The 27,742-nt window shown below is 44.7% G+C and overlaps 1 protein-coding gene across 6 annotated transcripts; it reads right to left on the reverse strand.

The window, feature by feature from the left end:
• Positions 1 to 1,374: 1,374 nt before the first annotated feature.
• ALDH18A1 (aldehyde dehydrogenase 18 family member A1) lies at positions 1,375 to 27,199 on the reverse strand. 6 transcript variants are annotated; one of them, XM_082224957.1, is made up of 18 exons: positions 27,072 to 27,199; positions 17,210 to 17,314; positions 14,774 to 14,997; positions 13,359 to 13,508; positions 13,168 to 13,272; positions 12,621 to 12,791; positions 12,223 to 12,313; positions 11,548 to 11,672; positions 10,970 to 11,114; positions 10,484 to 10,557; positions 9,334 to 9,433; positions 8,732 to 8,952; positions 7,749 to 7,886; positions 6,880 to 7,075; positions 6,265 to 6,386; positions 5,203 to 5,389; positions 3,523 to 3,618; positions 1,375 to 2,305 (listed from the first exon to the last, which is right to left on the reverse strand). In XM_082224957.1, the coding sequence occupies exons 2-18, from the start codon at positions 17,292 to 17,294 to the stop codon at positions 2,124 to 2,126; spliced, it is 2,412 nt and encodes an 803-aa protein (XP_082081083.1). In that variant the 5' UTR covers positions 17,295 to 17,314; positions 27,072 to 27,199; the 3' UTR covers positions 1,375 to 2,123. The 6 variants fall into 6 exon arrangements, with proteins under 6 accessions (XP_082081083.1, XP_082081080.1, XP_082081085.1 ...); XM_082224954.1 differs by having other exon boundaries at positions 12,615 to 12,791; XM_082224959.1 differs by having other exon boundaries at positions 12,621 to 12,773; positions 27,072 to 27,198.
• Positions 27,200 to 27,742: the final 543 nt, after the last annotated feature.

Genomic DNA, 27,742 nt, shown 5'->3' on the forward strand with positions numbered 1-27,742 from the left:
GGCATCCATATACCTGTAAAATAAATGTCTGTAGTATTGGGATGAATGGCAGGACAACAAAAGCGGATTTGATGAGCCTTTATGGTTGCCAAGAAACTACTGCTTAGGGCCTGAAAGGATAAACAGCCACCATCTATTATGAAAAGGGACCCCTGACCATTTAGTCCAGTCGTGGACGACTCTGGAGTTGCGGTGCTCATCTTGCTTTATTGGCCGAGGGAGCCGGCATTTGTCCGCAGACAGCTTCCGGGTCATGTGGCCAGCATGACTAAGCCGCTTCTGGCGAACCAGAGCAACGCACGGAAATGCCGTTTACCTTCCCGCCGGAGCGGTACCTATTTATCTACTTGCACTTTGACATGCTTTCGAACTGCTAGGTTGGCAGGAGCGGGGACCGAGCAACGGGAGCTCACCCTGTCACGGGGATTCAAACTGCCGACCTTCTCATCGGCAAGCCCTAGGCTCTGTGGCTTAGACCACAGCGCCACCCGCATCCCACCATCTATTATACAGAGGCCTAAATACCTTACTGGATGTCAATCTCAACATTTGGAGGGAATATATCAATTCATGTGAGATGGATATATTGATGGTTATTGTATCTTTTAATGTGGGCAGATGGGCTTTTTCCGCCTCAGTTAAAAAAGAGACAGGGGGAAAGGCAACAAATCAGTTTTGTTTAGTGGATCAAGTGCAGGTGCTGAATCTAGAAAACCTGGCTGCACAGTCCATGCAGGAACTCATTAACAACATGGGAAATGTATCCCTCACCCTGCAAGCAGCATTCCACTTGTCCAATGGGAGTTCCCCTTTCTCTCCTGCCACCAAAATCTGCTCCAGAGGATCTCCATTGTGCAAGCAAAACAACAGCATTGGTAACAACCCTTAGTGCCAGCATCTAAGCCTGTATACTCCATCTGTAAAATGGGAATACAGTGGTATCTTGGAACTTGAATGACTCTGTTCTCAAATGTTTTGGGTCCCAAACGCCCGAAACCTGGAAGTAAGTGCTCTGGCTTTCAAACGTTCCTCAGAATACAAATGTCCAGCGCTGATTTCGGTGTACAAAAACCTAGCTGTTGGCCAATTGGAACTCAAACGTTTCGGAAGCTGAACGGTCTTCCAAAATGGATTACGTTTGAGTTCTGAGGTACCACTGTAACTGTTACTTAATTCCCATGGTTGCTGTTAGCTTGAAGGATTGAAAAGGAGCATAAAGCACCCCACCCTTTATAAGAGAACTCTCTAAGTAACATCATCAGTAGACAAAGGCAAGGCAAGTGCAGCTACACCATGCAGGCCACGTCAGCATTAAACACATTTGTAATAGGACACAACTCACACCATCATTTTGAACAAAGCAGTAGAATCCAGTCATATTGCAAGGGAGTTTTATTTGAAAAACCATAAAGTTTGAAAAATATGTTCAATTTCTCAGGGGAAATAAAAGCTTATATAAAATGAACAAAAATATTTGGTACAAATATTCATAAAAGGGTTGTGAAAAACAGTTACAGTTCTACCACTGTGATTCTCCCCACTCCATCAGTCAACTATTAAAGGAAATTGGCATGGAAAGCATTGCTTGGATTTTTTTAAAAATTCATTATGTACCTGGAATATTTATTAAAGGTGATTTAACATTTTAAATAAGACATGAACTCTAAAGAACCGTCATAGCAACCTCTTTCAGATTTCAAATCTCCAAAGGAAGGCAGAATGATCAAGCATTTCTTGCATTCTCGAAGCAAGAAAAGCATGGGGTGTGTGGAATCTCTCTCTCTCTTGTGAATGGCTGAAAGAAGAATTCAGATCAATAAATAGGTCCAATATCAACCCTAAAGATCCCCATCATTTGGAATGGAGTACCAGAGTCCTCTTTTCTGTGCTGCAAGCGCAAATGAGGTGCTTTCAACGCTGACACCCAACATCTACGCATTGCAGTGTGAGGAGAAACAACTCGGGCGCAAAACAAGGTCCGCAAGTCACCGCTTGGGATTATCCAGAAGCTCAGCGTGCAAAAACACTCCGCATTCCAGAAGGTGGAGGTTCCTCTCCTTTCCAAGACTCTGTTGTGAAACCGTAACAGTCTCCATAAAGATGCACTTGCCCCACCTGGGTGCTCAGTTGCTGTTCCTTTGTGGGATGGGGAGATTTTCATGAAGGTACTTCATACTTCCTTGCTCAGAGAAATCGGAAACGATGTGATTTTCCCCTCTTAGCAGCCACTTTGTGGTCAACAGCCCCTCAATTCCAACTGGCCCACGGGCATGGATGCGCGATGTACTGATGCCAACCTCAGCCCCTGTGTGCAGAGAATAGAACAACTGGGTTGAAGAGGGCAGGAAGGAAATTCTCCAGTCTAATGGCACAAGTCAAGTCGACCAGACCTCGTTCACCCAAGATCCCCCCAACTTCCTCTCATCCTTCCTGCACTGCATTTGAGCTCTGGAGCTGCCAATTTGCTCCTTCACCTTCATGAGGTTTAGACATATAAGGATTTGCGGTTTCATCTTCTGGTGCGGCACCACAATGAATGCTTGAAGAAAAGCAGCTAATTCCTTAGTGGCCACCGAGTAATTTATCTTAAGGGTTTTTTCTTGCTGAATTGCCACATTGTGCGGGACTTAATGCAGAGTTTGCTCACAGACCTGTGCTTTACCCATATGCAAATATATGTGTTGCCATAGATTACTCCAAGCGGCAGTCACTCTTTCGTCACTGACTGCCTAAGCTGAAGCTCTCCTACAGTACATCTCTATTACTACTACTACTACTAAATTTATAACACGTCCATCTGACTGGGTTGCCCCAGCCACTCTGGGCAGTTTCCAACATAATATCTAAACATCAAGCATTATAAATTTTCTGATACAGGGCTGCCTTCAGAAGTCTTCTAAAAGTCAGATCCTCATTTATCTCCTTGACATCTGCTGGGAGGGCATTCCACAGGGCAGCTGCCACCACTGAGAAGGCCCTTTACCTGGTTCCCTGTAAGTTCACTTCTTGCAGTGAGGGAACTGCCAGAAGGCCCTCGGAGCTGGACCTCAGTGTCTGGGCTGAACAATGGGGGTGGAGACACTCCTTAAGGTAAACTGGGCTAACACTTTGAATTGTGCTCAGAAACGTCCTTTGAATTAGGCCAGTCTTCCCCAATTCTGGGTTCCCAAATGTTGTCGGACTACAACTCCCATCATGCCTGACCAAGGGCCATGCTGGCTGGGAATGATGGGGACTGTAGTCCAACAACATCTGGCGATCCAAGGTTGGAGAAGGCCATTCTCTACGTTGTCATAAATGCTCTTGTTTATGATAGCCTCTACCTCCAACTCTTCCTTTGGGATGGCCCAGATCACTCTAATTCTAAAATACTCCAAAGCTTTAAAAAGAAGTTCCAAGTAAATCTCCTTAAATATTCTTAACTTTAAAGGTGACCATGTATACTGCTTGAACACTCTCAACCTCACGCAAAATGTGTAACTTGCTCACCAGCGGCACAGGGCACCCATCGTGCTCCCTTACCTAGCCCAAAGCGATAGCCATCCGAGAAGCGGGTGCTGGCGTTCCAGAACACACAGGCACTGTCCAGGTGCTGGAGGAAGAACTCTGCTGTTTTCTCTGGGGGTGACAAAAAGGATTTTTTTTAACACAACTGCTTTACAATAGAACTGTGCCAAATGTGGGCTGAAACAGAATGGTCACTTGTTTAGTTAAGGCCTTTTAGATATTTTTTTTTTAATACCACTGCTGCCTTTTATTATATTTAAAATGCTTGTTGATGCTTTGTTGTTAGGCAGTCTGTGTCGCAAAGGTAGGCAGGATAGAAGCTTGATATGAATAATTTTTTTATTATGTCTCTTTGCAAGGGGGACTTGCAACAAACAAAGTTGCTGTGTGGAATACTCCTGCTCAAGGTTCCAGCCAGCCAGTCATGGCTTGTTGCAAGATATTCCATCCCATTTCCCCACTGATTTTCTCATGTTCAGTCCTCGTTGGAGCTGTTACTCCCTTCCTCCTGGTTGGTCCTGTTTTGACTACTTAAGACGGGCACTCAGATGAGAGGCAGGACTGAGATTTGGATATGCTTTGAGGTTCAGACTGTGGGAAGTCGTAAAATCAAAATTACAATTCGGAAGACAATTTGATCTTTTTATTTTAGTTTTTTATTTTTATTGGATTATGATTTTATATGTTAATTGGATGTTTTTTATTGGAAAATTAATAAACGCTCTAAGGGGGGAAAAGACGGGCACTCAGAAAATGAGCTTGCCATTCATTTATATTGTTCTTCTTCTCCAGAGAAAAGTAAATGTTAACAGCAGGGAGCTGAACACTCAACAAGAACAAGCAGTTTTAGAAATGAGGGAACAAGGCACCAGCAAAATTTGCAATGTTACTTTTAGAGAGTGCTTTTTTTCTTTAAAAATGTTTAGGGGTACTCTCTTTTTGACTCAAGAAAACCACCCTTTTATAGTTCAAATCGGGAAAAATAAATACAGTATATGGACAAAAGTATAAAGATTCACAAAATGTTTAGGGATATGCGTTCCCCCAGAAAAAAACTCTGCTTTTAGAACATGGAGGTTGTTGCAGTTTCTTGAATGTTGATGGAACCCAAACAGCAATTTGGACATAGCCAGTGGGATTTGTGACTCGGCCCACCCCCCAGTCCCAAAATATCCACTGTTGGAGGCAGGATGCCTCTGTATACCAGATGGTGGGTATCACAAGTGGACAGAGTGCTATGAAACTGATGTCCTGCTTGCAGGCTTTCCACAGGCACATGGTTGGCTACTGGGAGAACAGGATCCTGGACCAGATGGGCCTTTGGACTGATCTAGTGTGATTCTTCTTATGTTCTTAGTGTGTGCTCCTCTTGCACTGTTCTGGTAACTCCAGCCACGCAAGAGAAACCCAGGCCACAGCTCCTCCCCACACCTGCAGCAGTGCCTGGGAAGGGCAATACAGGCAGGGGAAGGAGATGTGGCTTGGACTCCTCCAATGTGGTCCAGATCACCAGATGTTTGTTCCTAGAGCAGCAAAGGAAGAGACACACATTGTGGAGGGCGCCAGGCCCTAGCAAGGTAACTTCAGAAAAAAGCCCCTCAGAGTTCCAAGGAGGCAGCCCTGGAGCCCCCGAATGCAGAAAGAAACCACCACAAGAAGCGTAAATGCACACAAGACGTTAGACTGGCCACCAACCGTTCTCTGTGATGATTACATCTGTGTGGGAGCTCCCATATTTGTGGATGTGTTCAATAGCATCCTGTGCGCTGTCCACCACTTCAATGCAGCACTCCAGGTCCCCATATTCCGTGCGGAGTGATTTCACCTCCGAGGGGCTGAATGTCAGGTAGGAGGCAAACTTGGGGCCAGCGTGAACCTTCACCTGATGGAAGAACAAAACGTTTTCACTCACATTCCTCCTCCAAGCTTCTATGCAAAGAGGGAAGCCAAACAATGCGCAGACAGGCCATTGCTCAGTGATAAGCACACACACTGTTGCCCACATGAAAGATCCCCAGCCCAATCCCTGGGATCTCCAGGAAAAAGGCCTCTTGTCTGAAACTCCAGAGAGCTGTTAATATTCAGAGTACAGTCAATACAGAGCTAGACAATTAGCATAAGGGAGTTTCCTATGTCCCTTCCTTTGTACTTTTGAAGGAAATTATCTTCCACTCTCTAGCACTTTCCTCACAGTAGCCTACTGCCACAGTCCCATCCTGTTTTATGGGCTTGGCAGCTGAATCTCATTCAATCCTGTTGTTCAAAGCTCTCAGGCTTCAAGTTAGTGGAGAAAGCACGTTCACAAGCCAACCCCAAGTCCTCCTTCAAGAATGCCAAATGCAGCAACTGACCTCTCACTATCTTTTAAGTTCTGCCCATCCCTACTACAGAAGATCAGCAAGCAGAAGATTCCAATCTCCAAGAAGCTTGGAGTAAGATAACTTCAACAGGAACCTGCTTTCCATATATGCTTGTCTTCTATGGCAGAGGTGCAGCGCAGATGCCTTCCAGGACCTTGGCACCAAGATGCATAATTAGAAACGTGGCTCCAAGTGCAATGTATGCTCAGGACAAGCCACACACTACTATAAAGACAAGGCTGCTGCATAAATAAATCTGTATCATGCTGCAACTGGAGCAGACGAACACTCCTCAAGGTTTGCATCTGCAGCATCCATTCTTAGCTGGCATCTCACTGAGCAGAACTCGTGGCAGCCACTCTCTCACGTTCAGCCTGTTCCAGCCATCTTTACTTACCTGTTCCACTCGCAACATGTCAATGATCTGGTCAAAGACGGGAGTTCTCAGCAAGTCCCGGTGTATTAAGAGAGTCTCGAGCGCATTGCAGGCTGCAGGATATTCACACTTCGAGTCTCTCACTGGATGAAGGACAAACTATTGGTTACAAAGGTGCTGCACAGATATTGGGCATGCAGGATCTATACCGGGGTTTTGTTTTGTTTTTTACTAGAATCCACCAACTGTAGCCAATTGCTTAGGAAGGGGAGCTAGTCACCTATTGCACCCCATGAACAAGACACTGGGATTGCCTGTGGACAAAGGTACAAATATACATCCAAGTTACTAAAGATCAGGGATTCTAACAGCCTAGTTTAGGAAGCAGAACTCTTCTTGCTATTTATGCTAAAAGAATTAGGAGTCAGAAACTGCCATTACTCTACTGAAAATTATCCTCTGATCTACCGATCTACCAGTAGATTGCAATCAGTAGATTCTGTCCCTCCCCCTGCTGTAGAGCATCTGAAATAAATAGGTTAAGGAGGAGCATGTTGACCATCCATGCCCTCTCATACCGATTACTTAGCCCAAACCCTTTTAAGAAGAAGAAAAATCTCTGTCCTCTCATCTCACCTATTCTGGTGACCTTCTCCACACTGGCCTCCAAGTCCACATACACGTGACAAATTCCTTCACTGTGGCCCATCACTGGGATTCCTCTAGCAGATTTCTGGATATCCCGAACCAACTGAGACGAGCCACGGGGGATGATCAAATCTATCAGCTTGTCTAAACGGCAAAGGTCTTCCACCTCCTCCCTGGTATTCACCTGTAAAGACCATGCCAGGAGTTACAGAGGTTGCCCATGGAAGAATAAACACAGTATGGGACAAAACAGAGAATACATACCCAACAGTAGGGAAACTGCCCAGCTATTTGGGCACAATTGTGTGTGTGTGTGTGTGTGTGTGTGTGTGTGCACAACAGAAAATAAATAGCTTGTCAAAGCACCTGGACAGAAGGTAACAAGTCCCAAAGCAGCACAGTAATGTTCATGGGGCAGGTGATCACCTGGAAATAGCTCTGAATGGATCACAATTCCAGATTACAGACATTTCCAGGATCCCTGCCCAGTCCCAAAGAACTGCCTGCCATGTGTGAACTCAAAAAATAAAAGATTTGTTTTAGGTACTCAACACAAGGAATCACCAACCAACCTGAAGCAAGATTTAAGCAGCCTAACACATTTCAATTAAAAGTGCATCTTCCTCTTTTCATAAAAGGGGGGGGGGGGAATACTTTAATGAAATTCTTTCTGCCAGGGTTCTCTTTCAGGCACCATTACCTGTTATTTCTTTTTAACTCAGAATATGTGGAACTTTAATTTTTTCCATTCAGTAATATATCAGTTTCTGACCCCCCCCCTTTGACGCTGCCCTCCCCGCCTGTGTTTTGTCACCCCGGTGCTGCCTGCTCCCCACTTTCTGCTCATAGGCACTTACCAGCTGCACCGCGTCCTTCACCCCGTGGATGGAAAGAGCTTCTTGAGTCAGATGGTGAAGGATCTGGTTGCTGTGCGATGCCTCTTTCCCTCCTTTCAGCAGTAAGCCATTTCCACTAGCAATGGCCAAAGCAGATACCTGCCAGAAGGAAGGGAGTGTGAGGAAGACAAGCATTAAAGAACACATTTATAACCATAGCAGCACCTAACAATTATAATGTATTGTGAGAGTGCTGTGAACCATTTCTGATTTAACAATAATAAATGTACCGTGCCATATTTCATGGGCAGCCAATGTTGTGCCCTATGCTGCTCAACTACAATAACCATCGGGCCCAGTCAGCATAGTCAATGCTCAGGGATGATGGGAGTTGCAGTCCATCAACACCTAGAGGACAATGCAGTGGCTACTCTTACTTATACCACTTATTTTGATTCTTCATTCCCCTTGTCCCTTTCTTCCTCTCCTCACCACCATTCCCTCCCCTTTTGACAATATAAAACACTGAATGGGTTATGGTCCCATGAAGCTCAGATCTGTCATTTTGCTGTATTTCAATAGTAATGCTTCAAGGTTGCAATGCTGCGTGTTTTTCTGCTAAAGCTTTGTTTTTGGAAGGTCGTAATTAATGGTGGGTATGCAATATATCTGGCTAGGAAGCAGGGGAGTTGCTATAACTATGTCCCTTCTGAACTCTTGATTAAAATTCAAGGAAAGATGTATAGCTCCAGAGGCTACTCAGGCTGCGCAACTTTTAAAAAGGACCCAATGGAGGACACTATACAAAATAAAAGGACAAACTATCAAGCTTGCTGCCACACATTCACATCCTAACCACAACACACAAACCTCAATTGGCAACACTTTCAGTACTAATTATTTCCCTCCCCGGGGGAGCAAGGTGGGGAAATCCACAATCAGAGACCTTCCCAGCTCATAGCAAGTTATATTTGCTTTGTTTCTCAGGTGACTTCTTCACACACCTGGGGGAGACAGTCCGGCCGGGATTCAAAAATCACTAATAAGACCCCAATAGGCACAGTCACTTGCTCCAGCTCCAAATCCTTTGCTACTCGTGTTCTTCGAAGGACACGGCCAACACTGTCTTGTGACGACGCTGCAATCTGTCTCAGTCCAATGGCCAAACTGTTCAGCTTGGAGGTTGACAGGCTGAGTCTCTTCAACAAAGGAAGGGCCAGTCTTCCTGAAATGGAAGCAGAAGCCAGTAAGTCAGACTTTGTTTCATGAATGATTAGAATGAAGCAACAGAAATGAAGACTTCAATCTGAACACTGAGTCAGCAGATGGAAGTAGTTGCATCTGTCTTTCAGTCTTCCTTTCTGTTTTGAAGCTGAAGTAACCCCTTGGGTAGCATGAAAAAAACAAAGGTGCTGAGGTGAAACAAAAACAAAGTCTCAGTGTTAAAGGAACATTTGGCCAAAGGCTTCTGGATGTTCCCAGGATTTCTTCATCTAATCTTTGTTGAAGTAATAAATGGCAGCCTCGGACATCTCCAGCATCACCCACTTGGCCTGATGAGAAATTGTTCTCACCACATATCCAACCCAGACTCCACCTGCCTTACCTTTATGCTCAGCTTCTTCCAAATCTTTTTTGTTGGCCTGAAGAATCTCTTCTCGCTGGTCTGTCAGGAGGTCAGCAAGATGATAGATGATCTCTGCTCTCTGTAGTAAAATAGACGGGGAACCACCATCAGACATTTGATTGTGACCAGCTCTCTGGTCACCATATTGAAATAGGAGATGTCGTTAGCTCCTTCAAACCCACAGCCCAATCTCTCACTGAGTTGCGAGGCCCTTTGGTTTATATCCAAGACTGCTCATCTATTCTTCAGTCAAGCTGCTGAATAGGTATCCTTGCCAGTTCAGTTTGGAACTCAATTTATTCCCCCTGGAGCACCTGCTCTACAAAAATCAACCTCCCCTCCCTTCTCCCCACATCCTAGCCATGGTAGAAGGTGCCACATGCTCCAAGTGGACTGATCTTCAGGTTTCAAAGCCTAGATCCTGCTGCTTGAGCTCAGATCAGCCTTCCTGATGTTTTGGACTATAACTCCCATAATCCCTGACCATTGGGCCATGCTAGCTGGGACTGATGGAGTTGGGAGTTCAAAATATCTGCAACTTGGGGGAAGATTAATCTAGGCTATGAAGATCCCATGGAACATGCTTCATGAATAAGGCATGCACAACTCTCAGCCTGTACTACTCTTGTGGTCCCTTCCAATTCTATGATTCTAAGCCAAACAAGATTCCATGAGCCACATTATCATGGCCCACTAGGAGATTGGCAATCACAGTTTTGCAGTCCAAGGCAGGCATAAAAGCAGGAACTCTACTGACGGCCAGAGGGAGGAATTTAGCTCAGCAGGTCTTAAAAAATAGCAGGCCTATTCTGTATTACATAGTATATGTACTCTTTGACACAGATGTTTCATGACTGTGTCAAATTGCATGCTTGCAGAAGTGAAACTCAATGTACTTGATCAGTCTTAATAGTAGTAAATAAAGCTTGATTTTGAAAACAACCAGTGCAGATTTCCAAAGTATCCTTTCCACCTATTATATGGGGAAACTTGAACCTTCAACATTTGTGCAAGCTGTTCATCTCAGTATGGGACTACTGCCTTTTTCTTTGTTTTTCATTTACTACAAATGCCCTGTATGTGCTCTCAAGGCTGTAATATACATTATGTGGCTGACTAGGCTGGTTACCTGTTCAGGCTGAAGTGCTGCCAAACTCCTGCCTCCTGTTCGAGCCATTTCAGCCTGCTGTTCCACGGTTGGGCCTTTAAAAAAATTAAAAAGCAGAAGGTGGTTACATACTAACTCTCAGCACACTAACTCTGGCCACCACATACTCAATGGAGAATATTTAGAAGAGTTTATCTTCGCTTCTCCCACTCTTGAATCAAAACATGGATGAATACGCCACCCCACAAGTCCAGAGAAAAGGGTGCGCATTGCAGAAGCAACATTTACCTCCTAAATGTTTAGCAGGACAACTCCTAAAATGGCCTTATACACCCTTCTGTCTCATACAACAAAAGCATAAATAGTTTCATCCTCACAGTTCTTTTGTGGTTTTTATTCTACAGCTGAAGTAACTAGCTGCCTCCAGCCCCCCCCCAAAAAAAATTCTGCACCATGACTGACATTCTTTGTTCCCCAAAAATTCTGGACCTGACCATGCTAACCTACCTGCAGGCTTCACCTCTGAAAAAAACGTGCCCACTTTCTTCCCTTCCACAATGTCTGTGATGACATGGCCAGAGATCTTGGGATGAGTTCCATTGGCAATCACTACCGAGGTACCTCCCTGGAGAGCCCACAGAGCAGCCTTCACCTGCAAATGAAGAATATTTTTAAACGCATGTTTTCAAACAAAAGAGCATTGTTGCTTGCTGTAATTTCTGGTAGGAGTGTAAAAACTCTTTTAAGGATCAAGACTTTTTCAAGACATAAAAAACAGAGGTAACTTTCCCCATTCTTCCAGGTGTCGTTGGACTCTAACCCCCAACAGCATCACTAATGGACAGGGATGATGGGAGTTGTAGTCTGGAGGGCCACAGGTTTCTCATTACTGCCATAAGCAGCTCATAGTTTATCTCACAGGCATGGCATAGGATGCCACAGAAAAGTGTTTTTATAAAGAAATCTAGAAAATTAACATGTTTGTTATAAAGGCTAAGCAGGGTCTTAAGATATTGCAAAGTGCCCTCCTATTTCCCCCAGTAAATGGACACAAACACAGGAAAATGGTGAGGAGCTTGACCAACCTTGGCTTCCATGCCTCCCATTCCCACCCGAGATTTGGTTCCAAAAGTCACAGACTGCTGGTCTCCAGGATAAAATATGTCGATGAGCTTTGCGTCATCTGATCCTGGGGGGCTATCAAAGAGTCCTGAAATGGAACGGTGGAAATGAGCTACCGGAACATACCTTCAATATCATTATGGTTGAAAAACAACGCACATATATTTGTAAAATAAATCTTTGACCTCTACCATTCAGACAAGAAAAGAAAAAAGACTGAGGTAACTGGATCCTCTGAACCATAGGGACTGCATTGCTAGTATCGAGTCATCCAGTTGGACCGTAAGCTATCACACTAAGGGATAGCCAGAGTCAGAATTTAGAAGCAAAAGGCAGAATATGATACCTCAGGTCAAGTGATCTGGGAAGAGGTGAATCCATTTCTAAGCTCTAAGAAACTGTCAGCAGTCCCAAGACAAATAATGTATACTTTGCTCCTCTGTTTCTAACCAGCATGAATAAAGCAGTGACTAATCCCTTCTCCTTTAAAGATGTCCACTGTGAATATTGCAGTGTTCTGGCTGACTACAATGAGCCTCACAGTCAATTTCCTAAATTTCCTCTTCCTGAACCGCAGCGCTGAAAAGGATCACAAAGCTGCACTGGCCATTTAGCCAGAAACAAAACAACTCTCGTACCTTCAACATCCGAAAGAACAATCAGCAGGTCGGTCTTCATTTCCACAGCCAGACGGGCTGCTAAGCTGTCGTTGTCCTTCACACTAATTACCTGGAACACACATTGTAAAAGTCAGCAATACTAGCCAGGCGAGAGCTAACCCAATGCCCAAGCAATTCATAGAAAAACAAAGCGCAACAGTAGATGGTTAGGAGTCGTACTACCAGCCTTGAGTCGACAGCTAGCCTCGCAAGCAACACCAAATAGCCAGATCTACTACATCCACAAGCAGCAAGTCACCTTGGAGAATCCAGAGCGTTATGACGTTAGCGTGCACTACAGGCCGGAGTCAGCGTGTTAGCGGGTCCACGAGCGAGCGAGCAACCACCACCCACTGCAATGCGCTACCCACGTTTACCCCCTGAAGATCACTGTTTGGCTCTGGGGGAGGAACCACAGCATCGTTGGTGTTGATTATGGGGACAATGTTCATCCGCAACAGTTCGTGCAGCGTCCCGTTTAAATTCCGGCGCTTCTGCTCGTCGTGGAAATCCAAGTTGGTGACTAAAATCTGGAAGGAAGAAAAGAACTGCTCTGACAAAAATTATCCACTATCAGTTTCGGCATGAAGAGGGCCGCCAAGCGTGCAAGTTACGAACGAACTAACTGAATTCTTACAGCAAGGAAATGGAAGTTCTTTTAAGTCAAAGCGAACAAAGCGAGGGGTCGATGTACAATAAATGCAATTATCATGGCCTTATTGGGTGAAGGAAAGGGGGAGTATTAAGTTGGGCAAAGCAAAGGAAGGGATGGAGGGGTAAGGTGTTGGCATGTACTGAACTGGGGGGCCCTAGCGTTGGAAGGAATTAGGCTTCCTGGCAAATAGCATGAAAGAGAGCCTTCTTCCAGGAGTCAAGAGAGAACTTGCATGGTGCCCAAGGCAGCTGATGTACAAAGTTCCCTACCTGGGCTGCACAGATGCTGTACTGTGTGAACATGGCCTCATAGAGAGCCATCAGCCCGCTCTGACCGGCAGCTGCACAGGCTCGAGCCTCCAGCACGGGAATCGCCTGCAAAGATTAGAGAACAAGTCAGCCAGGAACAGTGGTTTCTGCACCACCACCGAAGAACCCAGGTCGCTCTCCCACTGGCTTACCATGTCCTTGAGCTGGTTCTGCCCTGAGTGGAGAGCCTGCCTCACACTCTGAGAGAGCAAGATCTCGTGACGCAGCCGCTGCTTCCCAAAGGCCACAGCCCCGCTGGTGACAATCATCATCTCCCGGCCCTGGTTTTGCAACATGGATACCTGCAGGCACGAGAGAAACAACCCTTAGTCTAATTTAAAGCCATCTTACCTTGCTTCCAATTTTTAGACGCTGTTGCGATCATTCTGTAGGAAAACATTTCTCCAAAGCAGGAAGAATGTAAGCTTTCTTGGGTTTATATGTTGCCTAGCACACAGGGTAACTGGGAGGGAAAAGGCCGACTCAGAGACAATCCCTACTCTTTGGAATATGTTGGGAAAATAAATATAACCATCCCTTCTCCCTATAGCATCCTAGGTTTATTATCAGTTTCATGAATATGGCACTCCTGCCTCAACATAACTGCAGCAACACCTCAGTGGGAGATGTTTTGAGGGCATTAGTACTCTGTTACAATACATCTTTAAAATGAGGATTATTTATTCCCCTTATGTTACTTCCCCACTTTGGGGGTTGCCATCATTGCAAGATAACACAGGCAGATCCTGAGATACCATTATTCTTGGTGGGAGTCTCAAAAACATTGCCTTTTAATGTTAATATTTTAATATTAATCACATGTGTTTTAATATTAAACCATATTTCTGCCCCTCCACACTCTACTGCCCATTACATTTAACCCCTGCCTTCAACTGTTATCTGTGTATTCAAATATTCCTCTAATCTAGTGGTTCCCAATTACCTAAGTAATGCAGATCCCCTGTTTTTCAAAAGGCAAGCCTTGGACACCCCTACTTTTGGAAATAATAATAATTTTATTATTTATACCCCACCCATCTGGCTAGGTTTCTCCAGCCACTCTGGGTGGTTGTTTTTATTATGTGAATGGTGCCACCATACCCTCCAACATGCCCCAGCGCAAAACATGTCTTCTGGGCTGCACGCCTGTGTGAGTCATGTGACCTGTGTGAGTCATGTGACCATGTGAGGGCATGGCGCCCAAAAGCAGGATGTTCTGGTCAGTTGTTGGGTATGTGCCACGGACTCCCTTAGTGGGGGGGGGGGTTACCACTGCTCTAATAATCCAGTCTTCTTCAGCTGATCTCAGGGTGGCATACAACGCAAGCAAATGTCCAAATTAAAACAATAAAAACAGCAAGCAGAAGAGCAGGTAACGGCAATCTTTGAAACACAGTGTGGGCTGCACATTTCTAGCAACAACCAGGATTAACTAAAAACTAATGGCCTATGAGTGCCTGGGCATTCCAGCATAAAGTGGAGACAACTTTAACCACTGAGGTGCCTGGCAGGGTTTGGTAAGGAGAACAAGCAGCCAAATGCCCTCAATGCCTCCCAGCCTGCTTACCTGCTCAACAATGGATGCCAGTCGCCCCAGGGCTAAGCCACATTCGTCTCCTCGAGTCACAACAGCGCTGCCCAGCTTCACCACAATCCTCTTGGCATGCTTCAGCTCGCTGCGGTGAGCAAAGGACTTGCCATGGGTTCGGCTGAGGGGCACAGTGATGAACGGGATGTTACTCCAGCCCCGAGCAGACTCATTCCTCAACACCAAGTTAGGAGCCAGTAGACCTGTGGTTGAAACACACAGCAAAGGCATTAGAGGCAAGTACATTGAACCACAATCCCACCCCCCTTTTCCAGGTCCCAGGTCAGGAGAGAGTGGGGGAGTCTGGACATATCACCTGCCTCTACCTAGTGTCCAGCTTTTAAATGAATGAGAAAAAACATTAGCCCAAGGAACACCTTTGGGGAGCAAAATAAGTATTCCAAGTACCACTTGACCAACTGACCAGAATATTCTGAGGTCATACTCTGTCTCTTGGTCTCCTTGCAGTTATGTTGATACTTTAAATACCACGACCCACAGGAAACCCAGCAAAAATCAAAGGGATGTCCCTAGCCACATCTCTGCCAACTGTAGCATCAGTCAGGGTTAAAGGCAAATATAATTTCCTCTACTCTGCATAAGCTAAAGCTTGCATCTTGCATACCATATTATTATTACTATTATTATCATCATCAATAATAATAATAATAATAATAATAATAATAATAATAATAATATTTATATCCTGCCTTTTTGACCTGACAGAACTCAAGGCAGCTTAGATACAAACGATACACTCGGATACACTAAAAACATAGGGGGGAAATCATTAAAACACAATTTAACATTTATAGAATTAAAACTAGCTACATTTATTTTTAGCAGTGGTATGCTTGTTTTGTTTTTTTGTTTTTTAACCAGTTTATTAAAACATTTTTGGTTTTAATTATATTGTGCTTTGCACCATGTTGTGGTGAGTCTTAATATTGTGTTGTTAGACACCTTGGGCACTTTATTTTAAAATGGAAAGGTAGGATGTAACTCCTTTTATAAAGAATGCAAACCCTTCACACTCCCTGTTGTTTATAATTGCCAGCTAACAAGCATGGTCTATATCATCACCTAGAGGTAAGGCCCTTGTTTCCCCCTTACATACACTCTTCATTTAGCTCCCCATTTGTGTTTATGCAACATGATACTGACAGACAAATAAGGAAATGGAACTACTGGCTTTATGGAAGCCTTTTCCTTTAGGCTGAACGTCAGCCAAGACAGCTAAGGCCTTGAAGAAACTATATTTCTGCAGCAAAGCTTCAACAAGCCAGTAGGGGGCAGAGTAACACAATACATTGCCAAAGCCATGCTGCTCTCATTTTAGCAGTACAGTAGTAAGAATCAGGACACCTTGGTCTGGAATTTTAATTGCTGAGAAATTCCCAATTCTGCAGTGTTAACAGAAAGGCCTCTACCCACAGTTGCCTCCTCCTTTTTTCTTTTTTCTAATTAATTTTTATTGATTTTCTTTTCTCATAACAATATCTATAATCATTACATAACATTCACATTTCAGTTTCCCCCTTCCCTGTTGTCCTCCCTCAACTTCCATCCCTGGTTTATTACGTCTCATGTTGCATTTTGCTGTTTATATATATTTTATATTGCCATACTGTTAAAATTCTTGTTTTATTGTGAATAAAATTGTAAATGTTTATTTAAAACCTGCCAATGAGTCTATGTTTTTTTTTTTGTTTCTGCAAATACAATGTAAAAGGTTCCCATTCTTTTTCAAAGTCACTATTGTCCTTTTCACGCAATTTGTCTGTTAACTTTGCCAGCTCTGCATAGTTCATCAACTTTTCTTGCCATTGTTCCTTTTACGGTATTTCTCCAGTCTTCCAGTTCTGTGCTATCAGAATTATTGCTGCTGTTGTAAAGGTAAAGGTAAAGGGACCCCTGACCATTAGGTCCGGTCGTGGCCGACTCTGGGGTTGCGGCGCTCATCTCGCTTTACTAGCCGAGGGAGCCGGCGTACAGCTTCCGGGTCATGTGGCCAGCATGACTAAGCCGCTTCTGGCGAACCAGAGCAGCGCATGGAAACACCGTTAACCTTCCCACTGAAGCAGTACCTATTTATCTACTTGCACTTTGACGTGCTTTCGAACTGCTAGGTTGGCAGGAGCAGGGACCGAGCAACGGGAACTCACCCTGTCGCGGGGATTTGAACCCCCGACCTTCTGATCGGCAAGCCCTAGGCTCTGCGGTTTAGACCACAGCGCCACCCGCGTCCTGTACGCTGCTGTTGTAGCGTACATAAATAATGTCCATTTTTCTTTCGGCAGTTGTTCTAAAATTCCTATCAAAAAAGCTTCTGGTTTTTTAAACAAATGTCATTTTAAACATTTTTTTTTCAGTTCATTGTATATCAGCCCACAGTTGCCTCCTTCTGATACATACAAGGGTGAGAGCCTGCCACTTCGGTTTGCCGCCAGAATTGTCCTGAAGAACGCAAGGAAGGCAGAAGAGCAGCTCGGCACAGCATCTTGATGGAATCAACAGCGCCTGCAAGAGAACAAAGAATCCTACATGATTCTCCATTATTCCTGTGTCCCAGGTAGTCTCCCCATGGAAAGTTGCATGACAGCCTTGCAGCAAAGTTTAATATGTGAGAAGTGGCTCATCACTGCAACCCAGGATTTCCCTCCAGTGTTTCAGTGGAAGATTGGGGAGAAAGGTAAAAAATCTATTATGCATTGTTTTTCTTTTCCAGAGTGATGTGGAATGCTTTTTGAAAATAATGTTGCAGCCAGTTATGCTACTACAAAAACTCATAGAGTTAAGATTCAAGGGTAGTATTGTTACTTCTAGTATTAAACCAGCAATATTCTTCAGATCTTTACACTGGGAGTGCATTTTCCAAGTGGTAGAATACAAAACATCTTCTCCACGTACCGGGTTCAGACTATGAGTCTGCTAAGCATATTGCTCCTTTAACAAACAACAATGTACAATGCAGCCCTTGATTCTTCACTTGACTCAAATTCCTCCTAAATCAAGTTTGAAGATACACAAATACAACCAAGGACCACCGGACTAACATGAGAGGGCAGCAAGAATTTGCTTCTTTTCACTCTTGCACACCTTCCATTTTCTGAAGGCCATGAAACTCAGTGCAAAAGAAGCTATGGATTAGGCAGATGCTCATTAGAGAAATAAACTTGAAATGCAATCAGTTTAAGAATGGAGGGTGAACAAAAAAACAACAACAGAAATATGGGTACAGGATAGCCAATTTTCTTTACAATTACTGTGAAGCTTGCTTCTGAGTGCACATGTAGATGTAGCCGGCTCCTAATTAGATGTACACAAGACAGCAACCTTATGATATATGACTATCCAAATTTATTGCTGGGCTTTATTTTAAGTATTTTCTAAGCCCTTTCTCTTAAAAATATTATTTGTTCCTGCTTATGCAGGATAATACCAAGGCCAAGACCAGATAATAAATCTTTACTATAAAGTGGACAGTTTCACATGTTCAGTTTACTTTTAATTTCTTTTCCTATCTTCCCAACTGGCAAAAACTAAGATATACCTAGGTTAGCATGGAACAACTTGCAGCTCCAACACTGGATACATTTGTAACTACTGTTTGACTGAAACCAAGACCTTTAAAACTCGCAAATGTAGCACCAACTGTACAATTTCAGGTGTTCAGTTACACACTATATATTTCATGTTCTTGAAATAGTTAAGTAAGTTTGAATTTGGTAAGAAAGTATTACAGTACAGTATTACAGTTCCTCCCCAAAATTGATTGATGCATGCATACATACGGTACATACACACCAGGAAAAGTGAGAAAACTTTGGCTCCCCTCCCAGCACCACTACCAAGGACTTCCAACATTCAGCCAGAGAACTTGCCTGTCTAACAGGGACTACACACTCTGCCAGAGATAGACACCTGGTACTGTGGGTTCAATTTCAAACCTGCTTCAGACAGGAATTCAATCCTTCCTGAAACTGTTGCTGCTCCATTTGCACTGGAAGAAGGAAAGATGAAAACGGCAATTCCATCCCATTCTCATTTTGACAAGAGCAATAGCAAAAAGAGGATTTCCATGTTTCTCACCCAAGCATTTCAGATAAAGAGTCTGGAAGCCCTTGCAGAAAAGCACTCCAATAGAAGTGCTAAGACAAGGGAAGCATCACACGATGACTCAGTGATGCTACAAGCCCCGGTTTTTGCCTTCAGCTCCCTAGCACTGGATTAGAGAAAGCAGACATATGCAGCCCAGGAACTGGATCCAAGAACCGTCTTTCTGAAAGTATCGATTCCAGGTGCAGAAAAGTCCCAATGTCAAATAAGGGCCTGTCCCTGCTCTTCAAGAAGAAAAGCTGGAGGCAGGGATGTGGGAGGGGGGGGAAAGGGAAACCGCAGATAGAAGGAACTGCAGAAGTGTCCAGAGTCGAGAGAGTTAATTCCTGAAAATCCAGCTGAAGCCAATTACGACTCCCTGGCAGCCGCCAATCCCTGAGCTGCTGCCTGGATGAGCCACATCAGCTCCAACAGAAAGACGGGAGAGCCCTGGAAGGAGCTGATGCAACCTGACTCCCAGCAGTCAAGGCATCACCTCCTCACACCCTACAGCTCAGCGGCTGATGAAAAAGTTCCACGTTGCAGCACAAAATCCAAGTTGAAGGCTGAAATGTCAACAAGTGTAATAGATCTCCAGTGCAGACCAGATCTGACAGCCAGTAATCTGGCCCTCTCTGCCTCTTCAAAACACACACATACACACACACAGATTCGCAGGTGTCTTCTCTCTAAGCACTTTCAACTTTGCTAAAGATATGAAAATTGCATGCATGTTTCAAATGTGAATTACCTCTTTGCAAATATGGAAACCAGACCCTGCTTCCATGCATTTTAAAGGGGGAAAAACATGCAGCAAAAATTTCATACCCAATATCTCATGATAAGTGTCCCAAAGCAGATTTGGTCATACCACATGCCTTGGTATGGAGATTATTCCCCAGAAGCAAGGAAGGGTGACCTGGATGGAGATATTCCTTGCGCTGGTAATTATCCAGGAAGGCGAGGGAACCAGCTCTAGGAAAGTGCTGCCATAGGCACTCCAGCAATCCAGATTGAGGGCTGTGCCGTATCTTGTTAAAGTGACACCTTATGCGCACCTACTCAAAAACTAAGCCCTGTTGTGTTCAATGGAAGTTACTGCTAAGTATGTTTGTATAGCTTGACAGCCTTAAGAAGTAAGATGTAAAACTCACCATCTAATACAGCCATGCAAAAGTGGGGTTGACATACACCTTAAGGTCTATATGAATGCACTGCCCAATCTCCACCATCATTCCCCTTCAAAGACGTCTTCCATCTCTTTCATCCTCTAGCGCTCAGGGGAAGAGATGGTGCCTGGCATACGCTTCACCTTTAATTTCCATTTCGACACACCATTTTCTTGCTCATCGCTTACACAATCCCAAATTATAGTGCCGCCCAGGTGTCCTTTCTCCAAGAGTTCCAGTGCAACCACATGCCTCACTTTTCCACCACATGGCAGCACCATCAAATTTAAAGGACAACTTCTGTATTGCTCCTGCCCAAGAGATGGGATACGGCCTGTGTGCTTCTGCTGGCCACTGAAGTAGCGAGAAGCATAACAATCTGGCTCTTACTAGCAAAAGAAACTCAACTTGTTGTCATCATGGGCAAAAGCATGTCAGATCTCAGCAATTCACAGAGATGTGGGAAAATGAACTGCATCTCTGGACTCTTCTATGGGTTACGCTCTCTACAGATTCTTATCCTTGTCTCTTCCAAGCTATGTCCGTGCACTGTAAAGAAAACCACTCAGAACTTAAGAGTTTCAAAATACTCTGCTTTGAGACACATGGTTTCACATGATTGCTGAAACTTTCTGTCAAGGACTGCAGTCGCTGAGCAGAACCAGGAAGAAGAAGAGGGCAGCCAGCCAAAAAAAAGCAGCAAATGGTTGCCATGGGAATGCAGCATGCATAGAAACAAGGCTGAGGTCAGGAGCTCATGGATGACCCCTCAACACACCACTTTTTCCGCGTGGATATAATCTCTGTAAAGGAAGTGTGTGTTCTGCAATGTACAAATTGCTGATTTTGCTGTCAGATTTACCAGAACCAGCCAGCTAATGCATGTGACCGCAGTTCAGCCCATGTAGTTAACAAGCAGGAATAACAGGATAAGAAAGGACTGAATGGTGTTTCCTGCTTGGCAGGGGGTTGGACTCGATGGCCCTTGTGGCCTCTTCCAACTCTATGATTCTATGATTCTATGATTCTATGAATTATGGGATAGCACTGGCCCTCCAGTAAGGCCCAAGAGAGGAAGAAGGGAAGGGGCAAAAGTACCAGTTCCTTAGCTAGAGCTCTAAGGAGTGCTCTGTGCAGGAACAGAACCTGCATGTCAGACTGCAGAGGGAGTATGAAGAAGAGGGGCTGGCAAATGGGGACTGTGCGTGCTTGGATGGGAATCTAGGGGCAGCCTTCCCCAGTCTGGTCCAGCTCTCCAGATATTTTGGAGAACTCCCATCAGGCCTAGTTAGAATGGCCATGCTGGCTGGGGTTCATGGGAATTGTAGTTCAACACATCTGGAGGGCAGCAGGCTGAGGAAGGCTCGTCGGGGGTACAGGTAAAGGTAAAGTGACCCCTGACCACTAGGGGTTGCGGCGCTCATCTCACTTTATTGGCCAAGGGAGCCAGCGTACAGTTTCCGTGACATGTGGCTAGCATAACTAAGCCACTTCTGGCGAACCAGAGCAGTGCATGGAAATGAACGCAGTTTACCTTCCCGCCGGAGCGGTACCTATTTATCTACTTGCACTTTGACGTGCTTTCGAACTGCTAGGTTGGCAGGAGCAGGGACCGAGCAACGGGAGCTCACCCCATCGCAGGGATTCGAACTGTCGACCTTCTGATCAGCAAGTCCTAGGCTCTGTGGTTTAACCCACAGCGCCACCTATGAAATAGCTTTTTCTTCATCTTTTGGTCACAAGTTATCTTGTACTGACAATTCCCCCCTGTCCCCCGTATTAAAGCCTCCTTAGGAAATTACCTACAAGGGGTCAGTTCAATATTTAACTATGGACCGAAGGCCGTTTTCTGATTACTCCTCAGTACATAGCTACATGTAAATCTGATTCCTTAGAGGTGAATTCCCAAGGAAACTTCGCAAGAGGAGCATGACCAGAAAAGGTTGCCATGTGATGATTCCCCCCCCCCAGCAACTTGTGTAGGTTTAACCTAACAGCTGGACTCTGTTGAAGGAATATGGGGGAAGATTTTTGTTCATCCTTTTCCCGTCCATCCTTTAATTCTCCTACTCTTTGTCAGCGTATGCACTTTCTCTGCCAGCCATTAATATGCAGAAAAAACTTTTGCACACTTTCCACAAATAGGAGGCTTCACCATCACAGGGTGTAGCAATAACAAGGTAGCCTTTAAAAAGAGAAAGAACTAGGTATTGGAGAATTACCCGTATTTTTCACTCTATAACACGCACCCGACCATAACACGCACATAGTTTTTAGAGGAGGAAAATCCGTAGGCATGCCACCCGTAGGCATTCCCTCCATAACACGCACAGACATTTCCCCTTACTTTTTAGGAGGAAAAAAGTGAGTGTTATGGTGCAAAAAATACGGTACATTTCATTCAGGATCTGAAGCAAATCATGTGACCTTAGAAAGCTCAGTAAAATATTATGCATATACCACTGGCATTAGTTGGAGACAGGATTCTGCACTGCATTCCCTATTAGCACTAACCAGTAAACCTTGTTTCGATATAGTACGTCCCTCTTTTTATTTCCAACCACTCAGCAGCAAGTCAGCAGAAGTGAGCCTTAAATTAGGGGTGGGGAATCTTTTAAGTCAAAGGCCACAATCACCCAGGGGCAAGTGTTTGGCTAAAGCCCAAAGCAGGTATGGCCAATTCCAAACATGGGTGGAGCCAAAGCCAGAAGTAGTTTTAGATCACCAATATACTTTTCTGCAAGATGGAAGTTATTCCAGGGAAGCGTAAAATTAAAAAACTCTCCTGGTGCTACAAGGGCAGAAGATGGCAACTCGCAATCTAATGGTATGGCAAGCTAAGGACAAATTTCAATGGCATAAAGTTGTCTCCGAGTATAATATTCTGGACAAATGTTGCTCTTAGAAGGTAATACCTTTGCTAATAGTTTCGCTAACCTTCGCTAACCTTTCCATGGTTACCTTTGATCCCTCAAGTAATGCCACATGTCTTTGTGTACCCGCTTGCACCCCAGAGAGGTCACTTCAGTGCTGCCAACACAGCAAAAACAACGTAGGAGGCAGCAGTTACAAGTTACCGGTCTCTGCAGCCACAACAGGCACTGTGATTCTCCAGCAGTCTGACTTCACCCCTGGAGGCGCACTCCATTGTCTCTAGAGGCAGACGGATGCCAACACCAGCAACTCCAAGTGTAGCTATGTCTGCAAGCTTTAGAAGCAACTTTGTGTGAAGTCACAAAGCACAACCCAAGAATAGAAAGTTCATGACCGGAAACGCACTTGTGTCTTCAGTCCCAAAGTCCTATGATACTTGCTACTTTATGCTGTGCAATACAGTTGTAACAGTGAACTATCTTTACAGGAGCAAGCCTAGGCAACCCTCAGACTTGTCTGCTTCCACACACTCCTCTCCTCCTCTGGCATGGCCACAAGGAGAAGCTCTTGCTTCCATTTTTACTAATGGCAATCGCCACCCTCCGAGTTCCAGTCCTCATAACTACAACTCGCTGCCTTCAAAAAAACCAGTAATTTCATGGTGGATGAACTATAGCTTTTAGAACATACTGTTTATTAAACCAAACCAAGAACATATAACAAGTGAATGTTCATAGGCTAAAAAGAATATTCATTACAATGCTTGTTAACTCCAGCCATAGGTTTTCCGCTGAAATACTTACAAAATACAGAATTGTATCCACCTCAGTTTACTACTTTATTTTCAAGCTATACTGTGTGAAAAAATCACATGGAGGTATTCAGGTATATGCATCCATTAGCTAAAAGTGCTTAATATAAATGAGAAGGGGAGAAATATCATGTCAAGACTTACCCGTTCAGTTCTGGTTAGACTTACCGTAATTTCACTCTTAAGTCCTGAAAGCTTCCCTTGGGAAAACTTGTTTAGAGCATAACAAGTTACTGCAAATCCAGCTTGTCTAGTCTGGCAATCTGCAGTGGCCCAACCAAGCTCAACATTTCAGAGGAAAACTACTGCTCCCCCCTCACCCCACTAATTATATAGCGATCCAATCAAGCAGTTCTAAACAAGGGGAAAATTCCGGTTCAAAGGCTAGAGCTAACAAAGGCACCAAAATAAGATTTAATCTCTGCCGTTGGAAAAATTGGCTGTTTAGAAGATGCTAGAAAGACCTGGAAAAGAAAAAAGTTCCTTCTGCTGCACCACTATTATTAATAATTGCATTTAGCAGGAGAAACAAAGATGTTTTGAGACAGTTAAATTCCCCTCTTCCGAAAGTTCACACACTTAATTTTACTGGTTTTTTTTTACTGTTTTGCTTCTGTGTATTTAGCACACTAAACAAAATGAAACGCTAAGATCTTGATCAAAATTGGACGTGAATATTTTATTTATTTTTCCTGTTTAAGCTAGCCAGATATTGTTAGTTTAATTTAAACAGGTTTCCTAGGATCTAACCCTGCTTTTCATGATGAAGAACTCCTATTTTTAGAAGTTCCCAAGCAACCATAATCTTAAATTGAGGAGCCTGCCAACTGAACATAAGAACTTAAGAGCCTTGCTGGATCATGCCAAAGTTCCATCATGCATGCACTTCTTTCAGTGGCCAACCAGACACCTACAGGGAACCCAAAAGCAGAACCTGAGCACAACTGCACTCTCCCCCTCTGCAGTTCCCAGCAACTTCATCCTTCTTAATCAATTGTGCATGAAAGCTTATATTACAGTACATACAGCCTTGCATTTAACAGCTTGCCTGGTACAAGTGCATAAGCAGCCTGGTGTGTGTGTGTGTGTGTGTGTGTGTGTGTGTGTGTGGAATTGCTCCATTTCTCCTCTGCTAGCCATAGAGGAAGGAAAGTCTAGCAAGTGGGCTAGCGGAGGAGGTATAGAGTGATCCACCCCTTCTTTGGCAGCAGCCAGTTGAGAGGGGGATCTTGTCTGAACACCCAGGACCTCCAGCCACACTGCCCAGGCTTGTGCCCCATAAAGGTCACTTTGGTGTTGCTAATGCAGCAAAAAACCTTTTCTTACTAGCCTAAGAGGAGGGAGCGCAGCCAGCATGGAAATGCAGGCTACTTTTTCTTGCAAACTAGTCATTTTTGTAGGCTTACTTACAAGACTCACAGATCTGTTCCTATTCAAGGTACCACAAAACTCACTTTTGCTGTAACAGACTATGCAACTGCACCTCTAGAAATGATCGCCACATCTGTATCGACTCAGTTTTACAGTTTCCACTGAGCCTTTGTTCCTATATCCTATAATAAAAGCGGCCCAAGTTGGCAAAGGGAACCTCAGGAAAGGATCTGAGGTTTTGTTTTCATAAAAGGCCTATATTCCTTTCCATACAAGGCAGTGTTTACAAGAGTCTTTCTACATATAGCAAGTTTTGTCAGTGAGACTTTAAGCTTACATTACCTACTTAAGAGTGTCCACCCTGAACTCCCAACTTCTAGGCAGAATGAATTCCAGCTGATGTCCCAAATTCAATGCCTTGATTCATGCAATCTGCAAACACATAGCTTTTCCTCTCCAGCACCCAGGAGGGGGAAAAAACCCAGAGGGGGAAAAAACCACATTTTTTTTCTCCTACCCATTGTTAAATAATGACCTCTTGCCCCTCTAATCCTAAAGGCAACATGATCTATAAAGATAGAGACAGAGGAGTTGAGAGTAGCACAGAGGAAAGGGTTACAGAAACAGATCTGTGTATATAAGCTTTAGAAAGGTTTTAGTAACCAGCAGTAGAGCAGGGTTTGTGCAACTCATCAAAGCCAAAAGAACAGAGAAAGAATACATATTTTTAAAAGCAATCTTGCCCAGAGATTGACTGACTGACAGTTTGGTTGTTTAAAAAATGGAAAGAAAGAAAGAAAGAAAGAAAGAAAGAAAGAAAGAAAGAAAGAAAAGAAAGAATTTCAAGGAACATCACAACTCCAAAGAAAAGTGGGAGAAAGCTCACCCTTTAAAATACCCCTCTATAAGATGAGAACTCAGCCTCACCCAAAGGTAGGATGCAGGTGTAACAACTGCACCCGCATTTATAAACACAAGAAGAGGGCATCAGGGTTAACACAAGTATTTATGGCAAGCCTGATTGATAAACATTTTGCATCCAGAATGAGACTTTGCCCTTCACTTTATAGTAATTTTGAAGTCTGCCCTCTCACAAGGAACTTATCTCAACTTTCCAAAAACGCAAAATAGCCTTTATCATGCAGGAAAGAGACATAAAAGCAGGGGTTGCGATGGGATGCAAACTGCTCTCGCAGAAGCTGTGTTGCGCCTGCCTTTTCTTTCTTTTAATCTCAAAAAGCATTATTCTGCACACACTTTTCTTAAAACACTGCAAGTCAGACGGCACTGCTAGACGCTTGGTGGCCTTGATCGTAAGATCAATCAGCTTCCGCCTAGATATATGCTAACAGATGATTCTAGGACTGTGCATGACACTTCACACAAGGTGGGCGCAGCACGAAGGATGCTGGGCATGACGCAAGAGGCACCGTATATGTCATCACTCTCAACAAATGACCCAAGACAGCAGCAGCCGAAGCCCCGGACTCTTAGAAAGGCTCTGCTGTATATTCAGCCCTCTTACGTCATAACAGAAGACAATATCCTGTATTTAAGTGCCCTGCTTTCATGCCCACAACCACCAGCAAGGGTTCAGCACCCCCGCCCCTAACCTGCCAATGGAAGCGTGGGGGGACGGGGCACAAATATATCTCTTTCCCACTTGGATCGCCCAGGGGGTTAAAAATGTGGGAGTGGGAATGGAGACCCTGCCCTCCCTCCAGGATGGATGGCAACCGGGTGCGTCAGATCTCAGCCGGGTACATGATCAGAGCCCGACTCGCTCTCAGTGGAGGATGGGGAGACCGGGGCGATCCTGAATCCCTCCTTTGGGGCGCAGGGTCCCCATCCCCAGTTCCGCCCCCTACGAGCTCTCTCAATGGGAAGAGAGAGAAGGAATCGCCGGCCCGCTCCCCCCCCCCAGGCTGCGCCCCCCTCCTCCGGCATCACTTACAAACTCTCCGGACGAGGAGCGGAGCGGAGCGCACCCCGGACTCCCCCCAACACCGATCCGGCCGGCGGGAGCAATGTCAGCAAAGGCACTTCCGGCCAGGGACTCCGCCCCCTCCTTCCCCACCCATCCCCACTGCTTGCCTCGTGGCACCTGCCTCCCCTTAACGTGGGGTCCTTCCGCCCGACGCCCCCCCCATCTGATAGCAAAGATCTTCAGATTTATTTATTTATTTGGCCGTGCAAAAATAAAATAAAATATGAAGTGTTGGGAGAGTTCCTCCTGCGAAGAGGAGCTGGCCTTCTCTTGCGGAAGAGGAATTGTTCTTGAAAGGATGCGCCGGGTAATGGCAGGGTCTAGGGCCGCCCACCCCCACCCCCCCACCAAGGCAGTTTTTTGCCTGGGGAAGAACGGAGCCTGTCCTCCTCGCCCTGTCAAGCTGCATCACTGCCCAAGGCCTGCCAGGCTGTTTGGAAACCTGAGGCAGAGAATGGCATCAGCAGCTCCCTCCCTCTGGCAGGAAAAGATGGCAGCAACAAATGAAATAATCTAGCAACCTTGCTCTAACTTAGTTGGTCTTTAAGGTGCTACAGGAAGGAATTTTTTTATTTTGACTATGGCAGACCAACACGGCTACCCATCTGTAACTGGAACCTTGCTCTAGTTATAGCAGG

This window comes from Podarcis vaucheri, assembly GCF_965113315.1.
Source record: "Podarcis vaucheri genome assembly, chromosome: 5".
Classification (NCBI taxonomy): domain Eukaryota; kingdom Metazoa; phylum Chordata; class Lepidosauria; order Squamata; family Lacertidae; genus Podarcis; species Podarcis vaucheri.